General features: G+C 34.3%; 1 protein-coding gene across 1 annotated transcript; it reads left to right on the top strand.

The window, feature by feature from the left end:
• Positions 1–3,921: 3,921 nt before the first annotated feature.
• Positions 3,922–6,270, top strand: LOC132279389 (cytochrome P450 734A1-like). The gene is made up of 4 exons (XM_059781347.1): positions 3,922–4,410; positions 4,689–4,933; positions 5,081–5,444; positions 5,569–6,270. The coding sequence occupies exons 1-4, from the start codon at positions 3,922–3,924 to the stop codon at positions 5,986–5,988; spliced, it is 1,518 nt and encodes a 505-aa protein (XP_059637330.1). The 3' UTR covers positions 5,989–6,270.
• Positions 6,271–21,895: the final 15,625 nt, after the last annotated feature.

Here is a 21,895-nt window from a genome sequence, read left to right as displayed (position 1 = left end):
TGGTTCATCATTCGGAGTTCGGAGCAGAGAGTTATGATCTTTGTAACAGAGGTGCGCAGAACTGCCTGGCAGCACTGAAGTACTGCCTTTCTCCCCATTTTCGACCAACCAGACTTGAGAATTGGGTCTTCATCAAAACATGAAGTTTTTAAAGCACTTAATCAGCTCTCCAAATCTTCAAACAGATCATCATTCGGAGTTCGGGGTACAAAGTTATAGTAGTTTTACCAAAATAGGTCAGCGCTGAGCAAGAGGAGCATGTTGCACATTGCACTAAGTTAGAGTGCTCGAGATCACTTTGCGAGTGCTCGAAAATCAGGCAGATTGCACTCGGAAATGGCTCAATTTCAGCCACTTGCACATTGGTTTCCTCAATGCCATCTTCCTTCTTTATGAAGTGGTTGGAGGTGTTCCTTGGAGGAGAGAGAGGGTGTTGTTGGAGAATAAAAAGCTACCAAAGGCCACACATTTGCTATCTTTGATCTTTAGCAAGATAGAGGAGAGAGAAGAGAGCAAGGAGAAGGGTGTTCTTGAGTGCTACAGTAGGAGCTCGAAAATGGAGATGGAGTCTTCTTCTTCCTCTTCCATTTTTGTATCCATGGATAACTAAACCTCCATCTAGGGAGGTGATGAAACTCCTCCTTGTAAGCATGTCTAGTTTTTGATTTATTTTGGGGAATGAAATGTGTATTTGACTAGTTCCATAATCTAGAGCATGTTACATAATGTAATGGATGTTTTAATGTTCTAAAGATCATGTTGCATTAAATACTCTTGTCTTAGATGATTTAATCTCATGGTTGTATGGCTTGTAGTTTCATAGTGACAATGGAGCTAAGACTATGGAATGGTTTTAATGGCATGATTTTGAGTAGCTTGTTAATTCATTGCTTAAGAATTTCTTTTGATGAATTAACCTTGTGACTTGTTATCATGTGCTCTCATCAATTGGTTACTTGTTTGACAATCTCTAGCTTAGTGAGCATGTTGAGGATTGCACCATAGTTTAGGTAATTTAAGCATGTGGAGCTTTGATAGGTTGTTCTTACATTTTAATTAATTGAATTTCTTGAAGATGATATAGTAGTCATGAATTGCTATTCATCAAGGTCATTTCTACATTAATTCCCCAAATCAATCATATAATTAGCTTGTGTAGAGGTTTGGAGTGGATTCACTTCCCTAGACTTCCTTCTCTAAATCTTCTCTTTTAATCTCCTTCAATTTATTGTTGTATGCATTCTGAATTTATAGTTAAGTGACAACAAACACAACCTCTATGAACACCCCTTCATCATCCTAAGAATGACTCTAAACACTTAGGTTGCCTTAGACTAGCACAGTCCTAGTGGTTCGACTTACCCGACCAATAGCCCCATTTTACAATGATTCGTGCTATTACGAAGGTTGATGTATGATTGACCAACCGATCATATGTATTCTTTTATTTCTGTGTTCTGTGGTCCGTTAAGATTATACAAAGAATAAAATAAAAAAAAAATTAAGTGAATCTTACTAATGCATTAATAGAAACTATATATTAACATTCTTTCGTGATTGCAACGAGAAAGAGATTTATATGGGTGGATTGGATTTGAGAATACGGTGATGCCTTTTTTGGTAATAAAATTTTTATTTTTACAATGTGTGGTAGTGATACTATTAATTTGAGAAACTAATGAGAGAAACGGTGGTTTTGTAATTTTTGGAAACAAGAGAAGTGGGTTTAAACGATACTCTAACAATCTAGCGACCATTATAAAAAGTGTGGTTATAAAAAATAGGAAAAAGTGCAAAAATACCCTCCGGACTATTGGTAAATTTCAACTAACCCCCTGAACTACAAAAAAAAAACCCTGAACTATGAATTTGTTGCAATTCAGTCCATTCCGGCAACTGACTTAGCCAAAAAAATAAAAAGTCTAATTTACCCTTATTAATTTTTGACCAAAAGTTGACCTTCTCCTCTCAAAACTCAAATTGCAGAGAGTAGAGGCGGCGCGATTGATCTCACATAGTGAAGTGAAATGGTTTTACAAACCCAATCTCTCACAACCCCATCTTCTACCTTTAGTCCTCCCCACTGCCTACTTCTCCTGACCATCACTTTCTCTCTCTAAACACACCATCACAACCCAATTCAAACCTTCAAAGCCATACTGATTTCGCAAATCTTTGGTACAACCTCTCATCCACGGCCAAGCTCTCTACAGTCGAGCCCATCTTCTCACCACCATCCGTCCTCTCTACCATTGCTCCATCAAAACCGAGCTTGCTGCCGCCTTCATCATCAAAGCCGAGCTTGCCGTCGCTCATAACCAAGCTTCTCATTGCCTACCGGTGCCATGATGCATGGGGTTTCTGGCTCTCGCCGAAGCAAGCGATCGGAAAGGTCGGAGGTGGAAACGATGGGTTTGAAACTTTAAGACACGATGTTTCACCTGAGAGATTGGAGGAGTAGGAGATGGATCACCATGGATGGCGACGATTCTAGAGTCATCGGGGACAACGGTGATTCAAACCAAAAAGGGAAAGTGCAGAGCGAGTGGTGAGTCCGGGAACGAGTGGGCGAGTTCCAGTTTGGGGACCCAGTTCATTGGTGTTGATCTCGGCGGCGTTACTGGTCCGGAAGCTGCAGTTCATGTGGAAATCATTGAATTAAAAAAATCCATTCCTTAGATGACATCAACCGTTTCCACTACTCTGATTCCAACAACAATTTGACGGCTTCATCATTGCTCTCAGCCAATCAATTCGCGACCATAAGACCTCATATTCTTGCTGCCCAAAACGTGAATACCCTGTAATTGGACTCGATTAGAGTAATCAGTAAAGGCCATTTCACCATGGTTTGATATCTCAGTTTTCGCTCTTTGATGGTTCATACTATCAAAATTGCAGGTATAGATTGGATCGCGACTGTTAAGAGGTGTGAGAATTATCAAAATTATTTTTGCACACCTGTGTAGATGATGAACGATGATTTATATATATATATATATATATATATGTAACTACACCGTTTGTAATCTTTAGGTCCCCTCTCTAAAGATTGCCTATCGTCCGAGGTCACCACCGTCACTGTTTATTGTCCTTTTTGGGAATTACCAAGGATTGTTGTCTAGAACCCTAATTTTTCTACCCCTACACCATTAAGAACTATTGTGGACCCAATGCCTCCATTGTTGAACAAAGCACTACCCGCTGGATGGGAGCAAGAAGGCTGGGCCACCGTAGAGTATAAAGCTCGGTCGTGATTGGGTTTGATGCGTAGACTGAACGGCTGGGAGCTTCATAAAGCTTGCATAAAAGGGCATTATTGTCAAAAAAAATTAGTTTTTCTGTCGCGTGAGAATCATGCACTCATTTTTTGCCGGCCAGTCGCTGGATGGAGTGATCTGCAACAAATTTGTATAGCTCGGGGGGTTTTCTGCAATTTTGATAGTTTAGGGAGTTAGTTGCAAGTTTCTCAATAGACCAAGGGGTTTTTTTGCACTTTTTCCTAAAAAATATGGATAAATTCTATTTAAAAAAATGACATTAATAATACATTTATAAAAAATGGCAATATTGGAAGAATATCTGGTGGGATTATGAAATTAATTGAAAATAGAAGGACTTATAGGTAATAATGAAAAGTAGGATTAATAGGTAACTTTCTATTTATTTTATTTTATTTATTTTTTATAAAAATGTATTTGTTAACAATTTCAGTCAACAACTCAACATCGTAACAATCTACACCTGAATGGTCCCTCGTCACCTCCTTTACAGGTTTCATGCCCAAAATCACCTCCTGAATGGTCCAATCATATGTTATCAATGCCTTCTTTTGTCCTATAAAAAAGAATACACAATGAATCTCCAAACACGAAACCGTCTCTCTCTCTCTCATACACACTCTCTCTCACTGCTTCTACCATGTATCTTCTACTTCTTATTCTAATCGTTCTACTTCTCAAATTCTTCTTCAAATCCATACACTCACTCATCTGGGTTCCACTAAAGGTTCAAAAACACTTCAGGAAACAAGGCATAGGGGGTCCCAGCTACCGTCCGATCTTCGGAAACTCGGCGGAGATCATACGACGTATGATGGCCGAAGCCGAATCAAGACCAATGGCTTTTAATCACGATGTTCTTAGTCGGGTGATTCCACACTACTACAACTGGTCAAACATTTATGGGAAGACGTTCCTGTATTGGTTTGGGGCAACGCCTCGTTTGGCTATAGCCGAACCGGACATGATTAAGGAGGTGTTTCTCAAAACAGGTGTCTCCTTCCACAAGATCTCATTCAATCCTCTTGGTAAGATGACATTTGGTGATGGACTTCTTGCACTGTCGGGTGAGAAGTGGGCTTTTCACAGAAGAATCATAAACCCGCTCTTTAACATGGAGAGAGTTAAGGTAACCCCCTCTCTCTCTCTCTCTCCCCATCTGCGTTATTTTAGGCTTGTAAAATATTTTTAGAAAAACATTATTTTATATTTTTTTTTTGTTGTTTAATTATAGTAAAATATTAAAAATAAATAAATAAATAAATAAAACTTAACAAAAATAATTTATTCATTAATTTTGGACAAATTATTTTACCAATCTAGAAAGAAAAAAAATTTACTTATCATGTCCGAGCTATTCGTACATATTAACTCAAACCAGGTCAGGCTTAAATTATATTTTGACAGGATTGGGTGCCAGAAATTGTGGCTAGTACTACTAAGATGCTGGAGAAGTGGGAGGAACAAGGAGAAGGGAGAGATGAATTCGAGGTAGACGTGCACGAAGAGCTTCATAAGCTCATAGCCGACGTTTTATCGAGGACGGCTTTCGGGAGCAGTTTTGAAGAGGGAAAGCGCATTTTTGAATTACAAGAACAGCAAATAAGTCTGGTTGTAGAGGCTGAAAAGAATGTCTACATTCCTGGATTCAGGTATAATTATATATATATAAATATATATATCCATTTGTAAACATTTTATTAAAGAACTAGTTTTTTTAGTTGTTGTTTTGTGTTTCTTGATTTGGGACAAAGTTGTTCTGCTATGTTTTTTTGGCCTCAAAATTGAAATATATACAGGTTTTTGCCCACTAAGAAGAACAGAATGTGGTGGAGGATAGAGAAAGAAACTAGAGATTTTATTCGAATGTTAATTGAGATGAACAACAAAACAAAAGAAAATTCAAAAAATCTACTTTCGTTGTTAGTGTCTGCCCACAAGAATGAGGATGGAAAAGAAGAGAGATTGCAGGTGGAGGAGATTATAGATGAATGCAAGACATTCTACATTACTGGGAAGGAAACCACTGCCGTTCTTTTGACTTGGGCACTTCTTCTCCTAGCATTGCATCAAGAATGGCAGAGCAAGGCACGAGAAGAAGTTCTTAGGATTTGCGGAGACAATGGGCTTCCTGCTGCAGAGAATATAAATGACTTCAAGATTGTAAGTACAACTTCACAAAAGAAATTTTCTTCCATCAGTTTAGAGAAACAGTATGGTGATATAATCGTTAATATTGCTTCTCCTTTTTCTTGCACATAACAGAAATTTATGTTGTCTTGGACAGTTGGGCATGATACTCGATGAAACACTAAGACTCTACCCTCCAGTGGCGACGTTGATGAGGCAAACAAACAAAAATGTTAAGCTAGGGAGCCTCGACATTCCAGCTGACACGGAACTTTTTTTTCCCTTGACTGCTATTCATCACGACAAAGAGATATGGGGAGCAGATGCTAATGAGTTCAATCCGTGGAGATTCGCTGAACATGGGAAGTCTCTGGGCTCATTTTTTCCGCTAGGGATAGGCCCTAGAATCTGTGTAGGCCAAAATGCAGTTATGGTTGAAGCAAAAGTTATTCTAGCTATGGTCATCCAACAATATTGGTTTGAGGTATCACCATCGTATGTTCATGGCCCCATGCTATTTCTGACCCTACAACCGCAATATGGTGCACAAATCCTCCTTAGGAGGATTTTGAATTGAAGCTATGTTTGAAGTGTCCAAGTGATTGTTGTTGTTACTGTTCAATTTTGTTTTACGTTTCCTCTGTGTTTTAATACAAGTACGTTGTTTTTTACATTTTTTTTTTTTGTTTTGGAACAGCATGAATGATAAATCGGGCGGTCAATATAATTTGAGGCCTTAGACAAAAATTATTTAAGTGGCCTTTTAATGTGTAATATATTAATATCAAATAATGGTTATAATATTTGTTTTAAAATTATCCTTGTATTCAAGTTTGATCTTATATATGATTTTATTAACTTTAAGTTGAAAAAACTTCTAATAATATTCTATAAGCAATGCATGCATTTGGAAAATAAAATAGTCTTTTTATGTAATTTAACATTTCAATTAGAGTGCTTGTTTCTATTTTTAATTTTTTTTAATAAAAACTTTTAATCTTGAAAATAAATTTAAATTATTAATATTAGAAGATTCGTTTTGTCTTAGAAAGAGTTCTAAATTACAACAATATCTTCTCAAATTATCACCATCTAATGATTATAAATTTAACCTTTTTGAAATTAAAAAAAAAAAAAAAAAAACCAAAAATATATTCATATAATTTAAATTGTTCAAACACACTGTGAATTGAAGAGATAGATTGGTCAACTACATATAAAAAATAATCAATTCTGAAAAATTCTTTGACTGATTGAGTTAGCTTATCATCTACATTATCATTAAATTATTTTTTTCCCTACAAATTATATGTTTTTCATGAAATACAAGTTCTATTTCCATTTCATTAGGAATTTCTTTAGCTAAAATAATAGTTGATGTAAATCCATTTTCTCTATATTTTGTAAAAAAAAATAATAATAAATAACAATAATTATGTCATACCAAATATTCATACCTAATAAAAACTCAAAATTTTCAATTTTATATGCTACTAATTATAAGTATTTAGCTTCACTTCTTGTCTAGGATCTTCACTAATATTTAATAATTGAAGTAAAACATCTCTTATTTGTTGAGCTTCAAATTCTACTGAGAGAAGGGAGACCACATAATGAGGGAAGAAGGAAAATATGCAAGGAATAAAGGGGAAAAAATAATAAGATAAAAGTTAAAGGAGAATAGGAAAGTTTCATCAATTCCCACAACAAATTAGGTGAAAAAAAAAAGGGGGGGGTGCTGAGATAAGGTTAAGCAATCTTTGGGCCAAATAATTTAGTAAGGTTATAATATAAGGAAGTAAAAATTGTTGGGGTTTTCTATTGGTTGGAGTCTAATAACAAAAAAATAAAAATTTTAGGAAAGGTATAATATAAGAAAATAAAAGATTTTGAAGCCTTTTTATTAGCTGGAACCTTAGGCAACCGCCTAAGTTGCCTAAGGCTCCAGCCGTCCCTGATGATCTTGATGATAAATTGCAAGTTGCGTTATTGCTATCCATGAACATCCTAATCTAAAGAAAATATAAATTATACTAATACTTTGTTGGATAGGAGGATTGAAAAAATGGATAGAAGAAAAACGAAGAGGAATGCATGACGCATCTTAATAAAGGAATGGTGTTTTTTCAACATCGCTTGTAGAATAACCATAATGAAGTAGAAGATTGTGAATTCAGCATGCTTCATGACTAAAACAATAATTTAAAAGCTGATTTACTGATTTAGCATCTTTAGTATTTCCTCTCCTTTTGCTTGCACGACAGAAACCATATAAACTATTGCTTATTATAAATTTATACGGGACGGTTGGGCATGATACTCAATGAAACATTAAGACTCTACCTTTCAGTGGCGATGTTGACGAGGCAAACCACCAAAAATGTTAAGCTAGGGAGCCTCGACATTCCAGATGGCACGTAATCTTTTTTCCCATGACTGCTATTCGCCCCCCACTGGATTATTTTTTATTTACATTATTATCTATTTTTTTTGTTAAAATTTTGAAAAGCCCCCTTTTAATTTGTAAAAACTTTAAAAATGCTCCCTCAATTTGTAAAAATATCACACTTCACATTCTTGCCCACTGATTCTTTGGCACATTCATGATTCTCTAACACACCCTTTGATATTCCCATTCAGATTTTAAAAATAGCCACTTCCGTTTTAAATCCAAAAGAAAGTATAGTAAATAGGCTTTCTTGTTTCTTCACGTCTCACATCCATGGTAATGCAGAAAACACGGACACAATTAAAAGATCAAAAAAAGCTGAATCAGACAAGCCACAAAAAATTAAATTCTTATATTTATTATTTTATTTAAAAAATTATCTTCAATTTTTTTCACTCTTCAACAACCCAGCTCTCAAAAAAATTCCTAGATCCGTCACTGAATGCAAATGCTGATGAGTTCAATCTATTAAGATTTGTTGAGTATTGAAAGCATTTGGTCATCTAAGTTATCTAACAATATTCTTTTGAGATATAACCATCGTATGCTCATGCCCCCATGCAATATATGACCTTAAAACCGTAATATGGTGCACAAATCCTCTTTAGGAGGATTTTGAATTGAAGCTATGTTAGAAGTGTCCAAGTAATTGTTGTTGTTTTATTTATTTTTGCTGTGTTTCTTTGGTTTTTTTGTTTTGTTTTTCCCCGAAAGATAAGTGTCAAAGTGTTCTAATACACTTATGTTGTTTTTGACTTCTTTTAGTTTTGGTCCAACATGAATGGTAAATAAGGCTCCTCAATATAATTTGAGGTCTTAGGCAAAATATACTAAAGTGGCATTTTAAAATATTTAATATATTAATATCAAATAATAGTTAATGATATCTATTTTAAAATTATCTTTCTTACTTTTTGAGATGCAATATTATTAATTTGATTCTTGTATTCAAGTTTTGTTAAAATACCTTTTCAGTAGATAATATAGCCAAGTGACATAGTTGATCTTATACATGATTTTATCAACTTTAACTTTGTAAAACTTCCAATAATATTCTATAAGCAATGCATGCATTTGGAAAATAATATAGTCTTTTTATGTAATTATTTTGCAATTCGAGTGTTTGTTTCTGCTCATATATATATTTTTTTTAAAAACTTTTAATCTTGAAAATAAATGTAAATCATTAATATAAGGCTACGTTTGGTGTGCAGGAATGGAATATAATGCAACTTGGAATAGAATGAAAATTAGAATGGAATGGAATGGAATGAGTATTACTATTCTAATGCTTGGTGTGACACGCTGAATCGTAATGGAATAGAATGATTATTACCATTCTACTATTTGGTTGACTATCATTAAATCTGTAATGGAATAATTTTTTTCAAAAATACCCTTTTCATTAATTTTTAGTAAAATCAATCTAATTAATGGATAAAATCGGATTGAATACTTAACCTAAGAAGTTGATGTAAAGGCTAAAATATATATATATATATATCAATATATATATATATATAATATGGTTGAAGATCTTGCAACTTTTTGTCAATGGCAGATCTGGGTATATTCAAAAGAGAGGAAAGGTGAAAGACTTTTACCACGTCTAATAAAGAAGCTCGAGAAACGTGAAAAATGGAATGTGAAAGATTTTTGATCTATGCGAAATATTTTTGCCTTATTAGAATGTGATGAAGGGCTCATTAGGAATATTACAAAAATATTTAATCTTACTATGGAATGGAATGGTCATTCCATAAGTTTAGTAATGGAATGGATTTTCATTCCCTGAAATGGATTTTCATTTTATTGGAATGATCATCCCATTCCATTCTTATACACCAAACAAATGAATGGTTGGAATGGGCATTCCATTCCATTCCATTCCTGCACACCAAACATAGCATAAGATGATGGACAAGAATTTGAAATTTTGACTTCTTCACTTTCATTGTGCCTTCATGAGTAACTAAAAAATATCCCAAGCTTCTTTAAAAATCCTACAACCATATATTCTAGCATATTCAAATGGGACCACAAAATTAAAAATAACATATAAAACTGTACCATTGGCATTAGCAAGTTCAGTTTCAGCAGGAGAAATTTCAGAAGGATCTTTTAAAACTGTAATAGTCTCACCATCTTGTTCCTCAAGAACCGTAGGGGGAGTATATCCACTTTCAACAAAAGCCCAAACTTCATTTCCTTAATTTTGCAAATAAGCGCACATCTTGGTTTTTCAAAAAAAAAAAAAAAATAGTGTTAACCTTTGAATAAAGGAGCACATTGATTTGAACCACTCTCTCTCAAAATATAAGACATGATTTTAGAAAACAAAAATTGAGTTTTGTTTTTTCAAGAGAAAATTACCACAAGGAACAACTCAAAATTTAAAGAATCCGATGTGATACTAAGTCTAAGTTGCACAGTACGAAATAGGTTGTGGAATTTCTTTTATTAAAAAACACTTAGATGGAGATGAATATGTGAAACACGATGCTTTATCCAAATTTTTGCTTCAATTAAAGTTACCAAATTAAAGATAAATTAAATAACCCAGAAAGGAAAAATAAATGCAATAAAGTAAATGACGACGACCGTTCCAATACGCCAAACTGAATGTGTGGTTCAAGAAAAGCCTTTTATGTCAAATTTAAATTTATAAAAACCACTACCAACACTACTACTAACGTAGCAAGAGTGAGTAGGGATCGTCCCAAGGGATTATACGTGTTAGAATTTCAACTTTGACTCTAGCGTACCAAATGATTGCAAAAGAGAGTTGGGTTGGTTGATTATTTCTAGAAAAGAATTAATTAAAATGCAATAAAAATAAAACTAAGTAGAGATAGGGATTTAAGAGATGAGAAGAGAGGACTTAGGGTGTTGGAATCACCACTAAGCTCATGTAATTAACCACTTGCTTTCCATTAATGGGGAATACATTGTTGTGAACAAAATTGGTTCGACTAGCAAAGGTGACTCAACAAGTGTATAATGTCTAAACAACATGTGAAAGGCTACAGTATATCTATTGGAAGAGGAATACATTGTCTAGACAACATGTGAAGAGAACAAAATATCAAATCAAGTCATTAAACCTTTCATTAAGCTCATAGTCCAAATAATTCACAAGGATGACTTAGTTAAACATGTATTGTCTAAACATCATGTGAGAGGCCACAATATATCTATTGGGAGAGGAATATATTGTCTAAATACATGTGAAAGATACAATATATCATAACAAGTCATTAATCCTTCATTAAGCTCAAAATTCCATTACACCACAATATTAGAGCATATGCTTCTTGCATTCAAAAACATGGAACATCAAAGAACAAGCATGAATTGTCTCCCCCATCTAACACTACGCTACAACTACACTACTAGCATGAAAATAAACTAAGGGAGAGGTACAATCCATCAAGGAATAAGTATGAACCATTAAGAGACATAACAAGAGCATTCCATTAAGACTAATGTCTAGCCATCACTAGATTCTCAATTAACCACACATAGACATGCAATTAATATAGAAAAACTAGTGTAGAGATCAATTCCCCAAATAATCACACATAAGACAACATGTAATTAAAATAGAGAATTAATGGAAGAATTAACCCATATGAATCATGTGAGACATAATTCCTAATTTAATCACGCATAGACATGTAAATAAACTAGAGAATTAATAGGAAGAATTAGACCATGGAAATCATAAAAATATACCAAGATTCATGAAATTCACAAGGCTAGAACACTAATCACAACAATATATATATAAATCCCCAAAAATAGAAATACAAGGGTTTAGATTACACAAGACTTAGGGCTTATCCAAGCCCTAAGTGTAGATCTAGTCAATCATGGAAGAGGTGGATGTAGTCATGAAATCAAGCTCCAAACATGGCTCCATCTTCTTCTTTCTCTTCTTCTTCTTCTTCTTTGAAGCTCTAGAGATGGAGAGATAGTGGATTTAGAGATGTGTTCTTGAGATGTGCCTCCACTTCTCTCTTTTCTTCTAACCCTAATCTCTAACTTTTCTAGAAAGAGAAATAAAAAATTGCAATGTAGAAAATAAAATGATAAAAAGCCTAAAGAATCCCCCTTTACAAATGGGTCACTTCTCTTTATATAGAAGGTCATTTTCTTAGTCACTAAGTCTAGAATATATGCCCAAAAATATCTAATCCCGCAACTTTTTGGTAGGTGAACTTTTGGGCGCGCACGGAAAAAGTGACAGCTTGCTGCCAGCATGTCCAGTTCGATCGATCCAACTTATTTTCGATCGATCCAACTTTTTCGATCGATCCAACTTATTTTTCGATCGATCCAACTTTTCTGATCGATCCAACTAAAAGTTCGATCGATCCAACTTTTTCTGCGATCCATCCAACTTTTCAGCTTTTCAGTATCAGCTTCTTTTTGCTCCAAATCAGCCTCTTTTTGCTCCGGATCATCGCTAAGACTTAGTTTGACTCCAAAAAGGCCTTAAGAACTCATTTTTAGCCCATTTTAACATTATTGACCTGAAATAGACAAAAACACAAATAAGTACTAAAACAGGTAAATAAGATAGATAAGGGTCCTAGAATACTCAAGCTTAAGGGGTTTAAATGTGTACTTTTCAGCGCTCATCACACCCCCAAACTTAAATATTGCTAGTCCCTAGCAATGAACTACGAAGTAAGGAATGAAATGAACAACTAAACAACTATGAACTCGAAAGCAATAAAATGATAGCGCCACTTTCGTAGGGAACACGATTGCATTTAGCATATGCAACAAGCCTTTTAAACCCCTAGGTTGCCCCTAGTGGACGAGTGAAGTCTCGTGAGGGTTTCCAGAAATGGTACCCACAAACATTAAGCTCATTCTTTCAAAAGAGGCACCAATATTCCAAACAAGCATTGGGAGAAAACTACCTCAAGTATGCAATTTTTCAACCATTTCCAAGCAATCCCAAAATCTCAACATCAAACAAGCAAGCATGGTCCTCCACACATCAAGAAAATGATCATGAAAATCAAAACAAGTCTAGAATCCATGTGAGAGGTCCGGCATCAAGTGTGTTGTTATCTTAGCCAACTAGAGAAGTAATCACATCCTTACCCTCAAACTAGCACACAAATCTAGTACTGATCATCAAGATAAGAGAGTGGACCTTTTATTAAAGCTTTATTCTTCTAGGTGCGCTTATTCTTTTCACTCTATTTTTTTTTTTTTTTTTATTGAGGATCAAAGATGGAAATATTGTGCAATGTATTGATCTCTTAAGCTTTCTAGAAGATTCATGTAGCGAGCTTTAGGTCAATGACTCCCAAACCAGATAGCTTTAGGGCATTAGGTGTTAAGACACCCCAACGGACTTACAAACTCAAATCAACTAGGTTACAAATCAAGACAACAACCATCTAATCATTTCCTACTTCTCACCTTTTGGGAGAAGTCCTCACTTTTATTGCTTTTGCAACTTCTTCTTTTTTTTTTCTTTTTTTTCTTTTTTTTCTTTCAATTATTAACCTAGAGTTTGGGCCCTCCACCTTTCGGCGCGAGAAGTTCACTGCTTAATGAGGCAAGAATCCCGGCTACTCAATGAAAAGGGGTTGTTATCCACCTTTATCAAGAATGAAAGCTTTCAATGCACTACTAGCCCAATTAGGATATAACCAATTCAATAATCAACAAAGCATGTACCCCACAAATGAATGCTAGTGTGCACCGGTGCTAGTGTAGAATCCTAGAATGAATCTCAAAACAATCACAAATTCAGGATGATGTGGACCACAAATGCAAGCAAGATATCAATCTTTTGAAAAATTTACTCCTAAATGGCATCCTCAAGGCATACAAGGAGTATTGGACTATCAAGTCAATCAATTTTTAAATTTTAAGCAATATAGCCCTTAAAAGATCAAAATCATAGCTAACATCAATCTCAAATCTCAATCATGCATTTAAAGCTCAAATCTTAAGTAGAATGCAACAAGACACCTTACCCCCAAACTTAAACCGCACATTGTCCTCAATGTGCAATGAGAACAATGGAAAAAAAAAAAAAATAGAAAGAGTATACCGTGGTGGTGTAGACATGAAGACCGGTCATGATCCAATTCGAAGGACGTCTCCCCCAAACTTGGAATCAACAACCTACTTGAATAACCACGCTAGCAAAACTCACATCAAATATCAAATGGGATAAGAATAATCAAATCAAGCATTCTAAGGCAATGTAACACATGATGCAAGAGAGATATAAGATCAAGCCCTAACTAAAGCATAAAGTATGTATGACTACACATAAGGGCACAATGATGAATCTTTTTATATTTTTCATTTAATGAAAGCAAGTATATACAAAATGCAAGAAAAATAAAGAATAAAATGCATGAACAAAATATAAAAAGAAAATTAAATAAGGCAAAATATAATGAAAGAATATGTTCAATGTAAGAAATGAAAAACAATATGTGCAATGCAAGAAATGAAAAGGAACATGTACAATGCAAAAAAAAATGGAAAGAATATGTACAATGCAAGTATATACAAAATTTTCTTACTTTTTGTTTTTCATTTTTTTTTTTTTTATTTAATATATATGTGAAAACATGCAAAGAAAAATGAAAAATTTAAGAAATATGCAAAATGGGTGCTAAATTTAACGTCTCTAACAAGACGGAATGCTTCTTTGAAAAATCGTCTCATTTTTTTATTTTTTATTTTTTTAGACAAAACAAATATGTACACAAATAAAAATAAAAAGGCAAGTAAATAAAAATGTAAGGAAATAAGGAATGCAAAGATTTTTTTTTTTTTTTTTTTGATAAATTAGAAGAATTAAAAAAAAAATTAAAGTTAAACAAAATATTTTTGGATTTTTGGAAATAAGATAAAAGGAAATAAAATAAAATAAAATAAAAATGTTTTTAGGATTTGATTTTTTTTTTTAATTTTAAATATTTGAAATAAAAATAAAAATAAAGCTTGGAAATAAAAGTAAAAATGAAAATAAAATAAAAATCTTTTTGGAATTTTTGAAAATAAAATAAAATTAACAAAAATATTTTTGTGTTTTTAACAAATTTCAAAAAACTTCTTTTTTTTTTCTTCTTTTTTTTTTTAGTCAAGAGAGAGAGGTAACTAAATGAAATAAAGTAAAATAAAATAAAAAAAATAAAATAAAAATAGAAATAGGAAAAAGTCAAAAAGTGAAAGGGTCAAAGGGGCAAAGTTGTGATCGATCGAAGATGAAGTTCGATCGATCGAACATAGCTATGATCGATCCGAGATGAAATTCGTTCGATCGAACATGTAAAATTTTGGAGATCCCGAGAGCATGCATTTTTGAAAAATGGATGAGGCCTGAAAATTTTTCTAAGTGTTGGGACTCATGATGGATCGAACCACATGTTGGATCGATCGAAAGGTAGTTCGATCGATCGAAATGGTTTACGATCGATCGAACTTTTGAAAATTTGGAGATCCCAAGAGCATGCATTTTGGAATTTGGATGCAGGTCCAAAATTTTTCTAAGTGTTGGGACTCATAATCGATCGAACCACATATTGGATCGATCGATCGAAGGTGATCTTGTGATCGATCGAACTGGCACCAAATGCCTAATTTTGAACTGAAAGTGCAGAAAATCCTATGCTAAGCCCCAATGATGGCAACAAGAATGAAAATTTGAAAAATAGATGGAATAATGTACACAAGAATGAAAAATAAAAAGAAATGAGGGAGGAATAGAGTTGTGAAACTCTACGAATACTAGTGTTTAACGTCTCTAGCAAGACGTTAGGTCAACTCGCTAATCAAACGAATCAAAAACTGGATATGAAACATCCTTATTGACCCTCTTTTCACTTTTCTCATTTAATATCCCACTTATGACAATGAAATCATCCTCCAAAAGAATGATTTGAAAAGAAATAAAAGAGATGATATTGTTCCTTTCATCCACGGTCTTGAAACAAAATCAATCATGGTTAGGCTTGTCTCTTTGTTGTGTTCTTGAAACACATTCAAATGATCATCCATATTGATAATTGGTGAGGTATTGTCTTTCAAAGACTCATTTGGATTAATAAGAAACACCTTCTCTTCATCCCTCTTCTCCTCCTCATAAATTACCATTTCCTCACCTTCTAAGTAAGCTAAGGAGTCCATTAGATTGTTTATTTCATTTTTAGAGCTTTTAAAGTCAAAACCACAATTTTTATACATTTCCAAAAGACACTCCTCAAGAGGGTCATTAGAGATAATAGACGGAAGGCCCTCTTCAACAAGTTCCTCCCCCTTCTCTCCTACCTCAAGTGTGGTCAACATCTCCTCACTCTCTAGAGTAGCTATGTCCGAGATAAAATCATAATCAAAACAAGGAAAGTCCTCATTAATCATGTTATGTTCTATTGGATTAGCCACTAACTCACTTGCCACTTCCTCCTCTATACAAGATAGAGTGCTAGGCATTAGCTCACTTGTTTCATTCTCCTCACTCTCATTATCCTCATCTATATACATTAAAGTTCTTGTCATTTTTTCATTTGCCTCTTCCTCCTCCTCTTGATGAGAAAGAGTACTTGCAATTTGCTCAACTTGAGCTTCTAAGTTGGCTAAAGTTTGAGAATGAGAATTAATAAGTGAAGTGTGTAAAATATGCACATCAAGTAAAGCTAACACTTTTTCTTCAAATCCGGGTGAGTACTTAGAAGGTGGTGGAATTGATTCATCATAAAATGGTGGTGGAGGGCAATAGTCACATGAAGGATTAAATGAGTGATTAAGTCCATAATAAGATGATGCATGAAATGAATTGGACTCAATCTCATAAGGATTAAAATGTGATGGAGGAGCATAAGGTGAAGGGATGTAATTTCCCCCCAAACTTGGATCAAACAATTTCTCCATTCACAATTAAAACCCAAATGCAAGAAAAAATTGGCCTCAACAAGGGCCTATGCTTGGACAAAAATTTAGCAATAAAATGAGCCTCAACAAGGCCTATCACAAGCATACAAAGAAGTGAAACAATTAAAATACAAGAGAACCAAGAATTGGTTACAATGGTCCTTTAGCACTTCAACTCCAAATTTAGCTTTTAAGCTCCAATGATTGCTTTAAGTTCCAAAGTTCGCCTTCCTTGTAGTCAAGTACCTAATTGAACAAATAATAATGAGAATCAAGAGAAAAGAATATACAATGGAAAATAAAATAAAAATAGAAGCAATCTAATGAACACTATTGTCTAGTTTAATTCCAACAAAACCGTTAATCCCCGGCAACGGCGCCAAAATCTTGACGAGGTCGCTTGTAATACGCCAAACTGAATGTAGTGAATGTGTGGTTCAAGAAAAGCCTTTTATGTCAAATTTAAATTTATAAAAACCACTACCAACACTACTACTAACGTAGCAAGAGTGAGTAGGGATCGTCCCAAGGGATTATACATGTTGGAATTTCAACTTCGACTCTAGCGTACCAAATGATTGCAAAAGAGAGTTGGGTTGGTTGATTATTTCTAGAAAAGAATTAATTAAAATGCAATAAAAATAAAACTAAGTAGACATAGGGATTTAAGAGATGAGAAGAGAGGACTTAGGGTGTTGGAATCACCACTAAGCTCATGTAATTAACCACTTGCTTTCCATTAATGGGGAATACATTGTTGTGAACAAAATTGGTTCGACTAGCAAAGGTGACTCAATAAGTGTATAATGTCTAAACAACATGTGAAAGGCTACAATATATCTATTGGAAGAGGAATACATTGTCTAGACAACATGTGAAGAGAACAAAATATCAAATCAAGTCATTAAACCTTTCATTAAGCTCATAGTCCAAATAATTCACAAGGATGACTTAGTTAAACATGTATTGTCTAAACATCATGTGAGAGGCCACAATATATCTATTGGGAGAGGAATACATTGTCTAAACACATGTGAAAGATACAATATATCATAACAAGTCATTAATCCTTCATTAAGCTCAAAATTCCATTACACCACAATATTAGAGCATATGCTTCTTGCATTCAAAAACATGGAACATCAAAGAACAAGCATGAATTGTCTCCCCCATCTAACACTATGCTACAACTACACTACTAGCATGAAAATAAACTAAGGGAGAGGTACAATCCATCAAGGAATAAGTATGAACCATTAAGAGACATACAAGAGCATTCCATTAAGCACTAATGTCTAGCCATCACTAGATTCTCAATTAACCACACATAGACATGCAATTAATATAGAAAAACTAGTGTAGAGATCAATTCCCCAAATAATCACACATAAGACAACATGTAATTAAAATAGAGAATCAATAGAAGAATTAACCCATATGAATCATGTGAGACATAATTCCTAATTTAATCACACATAGACATGTAAATAAACTAGAGAATTAATAGGAAGAATTAGACCATGGAAATCATAGAAATATACCAAGATTCATGAAATTCACAAGGCTAGAACACTAATCACAACAATATATATATAAATCCCCAAAAATAGAAATACAAGGGTTTAGATTACACAAGACTTAGGGCTCATCCAAGCCCTAAGTGTAGATCTAGTCAATCATGGAAGAGGTGGATGTAGTCATGAAATCAAGCTCCAAATATGGCTCCATCTTCTTCTTTCTCTTCTTCTTCTTCTTCTTTGAAGCTCTAGAGATGGAGAGATAGTGGATTTAGAGATGTGTTCTTGAGATGTGCCTCCACTTCTCTCTTTTCTTCTAACCCTAATCTCTAACTTTTCTAGAAAGAGAAATAAAAAATTACAATGTAGAAAATAAAATGATAAAAAGCCTAAAGAATCCCCCTTTACAAATGGGTCACTTCCCTTTATATAGAAGGTCATTTTCTTAGTCACTAAGTCTAGAATATATGCCCAAAAATATCTAATCCCGCAACTTTTTGGTAGGTGAACTTTTGGGCGCGCACGGAAAATGTGACAGCTTGCTGCCAGCATGTCCAGTTCGATCGATCCAACTTATTTTCGATAGATCCAACTTTTTCGATCGATCCAACTTATTTTTCGATCGATCCAACTTTTCTGATCGATCCAACTAAAAGTTCGATCGATCCAACTTTTTCTGCGATCCATCCAACTTTTCAGCTTTTCAGTATCAGCTTCTTTTTGCTCCAAATCAGCCTCTTTTTGCTCCGGATCATCGCTAAGACTTAGTTTGACTCCAAAAAGGCCTTAAGAACTCATTTTTAGCCCATTTTAACATTATTGACCTGAAATAGACAAAAACACAAATAAGTACTAAAACGGGTAAATAAGATAGATAAAGGTCCTAGAATACTCAAGCTTAAGGGGTTTAAATGTGTACTTTTCAGCGCTCATCAGTAGAGTTAGAGAAACATCAAATTTTTAGCGGGAAAACAATCTACAAAAACTTGGAGGAGTACTTTCATGCTGTCCCAAGCGAAACAATCCACTATGTTTGACGCAAAGTACAAACGACTTAGACTCAGACTCACAACCCTTCACTTTACCAAGACCTAATTTGTTGAACGCCTCTGGTGTGATAACCCTCGACTCTGAGACAGGGGTTGATCAGGCCCAAGCCCAAAATCGAGGGATACAAAACAATTAAAGTATTTAAACGAACACAGAATACAAAAGGAAATAAGAATAAAGAATAAAGATGAAAAGAAAACTAAATAATAAATCCTCCATTAAAATAATCCAAAAATATAATCTTCCAATATAATCTAAATCCTCTAATACCAGTAACCATCTAGATTATAACTCGGGAATCCATCACGTAGACCCATAATAATCCCAATTGAAATAACTGAAATAAAACCATATCTAAAAGCTAAAACATAAAGAAGAATCTTATGTAAAATCGGAATAGTGAAGTAAACTGTCTCTGCTCAGCACGAATAGTCTCTAAGTCTCGAACTGATAAACACCTGTAAATAATAGTGGGTCAGGCCTACAAACAAGTTCTACTTTACTACATCCCAAACAAAGACCCGATACACGAATATATATCTTAATCAACTCAACAGTAACTAAGTAGTCCGTATATATATATAGATACACACTAAAGGACCCTCATTGGACTATAAGGCGGCCTTAACCTGAATAGTAGGCGACATGCAAAACGCACATAAAATGGGCATAAGTACCTAGACCTACCAGGGCACACATATATCTACTATATCTAGCTATGCATCCTAGGCAATATACGCTCCTTAACCACTGATCCTAAGATTCAAGTTCATATCATGGCACATACATATATATATATATATATATATATATATAATCTATCATATCCAAAACATAAAAGTAAACTATCTGCCATATTATTTCAATGGCATGTCATCCAACTGTTTTCGTGGCCTGACACGAATAGGTGGGATTTAACTTATTAGTTAATCCATTCCTAATATGCCCCAATATCCTGACAATGGTGCATTAATCCACATAATCCATAATTGATGTAACATATACAATTATACATCAAATAATCCAAAAGTAAGCATAATCAAAATCAGATAAATACATGATTATATTATACTGCCAATGCATGATTAAAATCATATAAACATACCTTGAAAATTGCTAAAATGAATTTAAGCAATTAGACTCTCCATTAACAAAATGTAAGTTAATTAAAATTTCCATATTGTTCAATTCCTGAACATTTTTAATATAGATTATGCATACCAATCCTTAATGAATTTATTTTAGCCAATTCAAAACATTTAAAACAGATCCAAACAACATACACTATTAACATCCCAAAACTCTTATCGCAGTGCCAAATCAGTGACCGATAGAACAACCGATCGTCCGATTTAGACAATTCAGTCGACAGATACTCCAAACCGGTTGGCCGATGAGCCACTTCGGTCGACCGAAACTCCTATTCATCTTCTTCATCTCTAACAACCTCTGCTACTTCAAACCTCCATTGATAAAGGTTCTAAGCATAAAATCTACATCCCAGAGTGTCCTAACATTGATTTTAAAGTATATAAACATGATTACAACACTTTAGAACACAAGTCATGCATTAAATCATCAAAACATGCAAGAACTATACAAACCCAATAACATATAATCCTATACTGTAAATCTGATTTTTAACAAGCAAACAAGTTTATTAATTTAAATTAAACATCCTAAAATTAATCTAGGCATGTACAGAATACGTAGTCAAAGGAGAAGAATAGAAGTAAAATGTGACGGCCCAAGTTTTTCAACCCGGTGCGTCAGTGATGAACCGAAAGATGACCCAATAACGGATCCGAAATGCAGAAGTAAAAGACAAAACAACGGTCTCTAGAGATACAAAATGGCTCTAAGACACCATTATGACCCTCAACAAGGTCACGGAACCCAAAGGAATCAAATGCGGAAGCAACGTTTTCAAAAACGAACAAAAATGAACGTAGGGGCAAAAACGTCATTTCCAGCTTAAAAGTGGGTGCCACCGAGCACACCATTGGAAAGACAACGAAAAATTAATGAATTTAGACTTAAAAACCACTTGATTTGGAGTCCGGATGAAGAAGATATGGCTAACGGAAGAAGAATGGGCAAAACGGTCAAAAATAGTAAACCCTAGGTCATCTAACTGGTTACCAAGCCTTCCTAACCGGTTAGGAGACCAAAAAACTCGACCAAAACACTGACCAAGCACATGTAACCGGTTACCAAACTTCTCTTAACCGTTTAGATGTAAAGGGGGCAGAATACTCAGCAAGGAAAACCTGGCAGCAGGGGTTTTTTCGAAAAAAAAATGGGATTTTGAGGCCATGGATGACATTTTCTAGAAAAACACAAAGAAGAAACCCCCCTCAAAATTGAGTTTTCTATGTGATTTGAGAAAAAAAAAAATCGAAAAATACGTACTGTGAAATGCCTAAAATGCCCTCTCAAGAAAACTGGTCCAGAGGGTCCAAAAAGCTACTAAATGAAAAAACAGAAGCTAAACTTTGTGATCGATTTCCGATACCAAGATGACATTTTCTGAAAAAACACGAAGAAGAACC

The sequence above is a fragment of the Cornus florida genome, unplaced genomic scaffold (assembly GCF_030987335.1).
Source record: "Cornus florida cultivar Cherokee Brave unplaced genomic scaffold, ASM3098733v1 CherokeeBrave_3.0.0_Hap2_Chr10, whole genome shotgun sequence".
Classification (NCBI taxonomy): domain Eukaryota; kingdom Viridiplantae; phylum Streptophyta; class Magnoliopsida; order Cornales; family Cornaceae; genus Cornus; species Cornus florida.
Note: the sequence above shows the minus strand (reverse complement) of the source record. Positions and strands in the feature narration are given on the sequence as shown.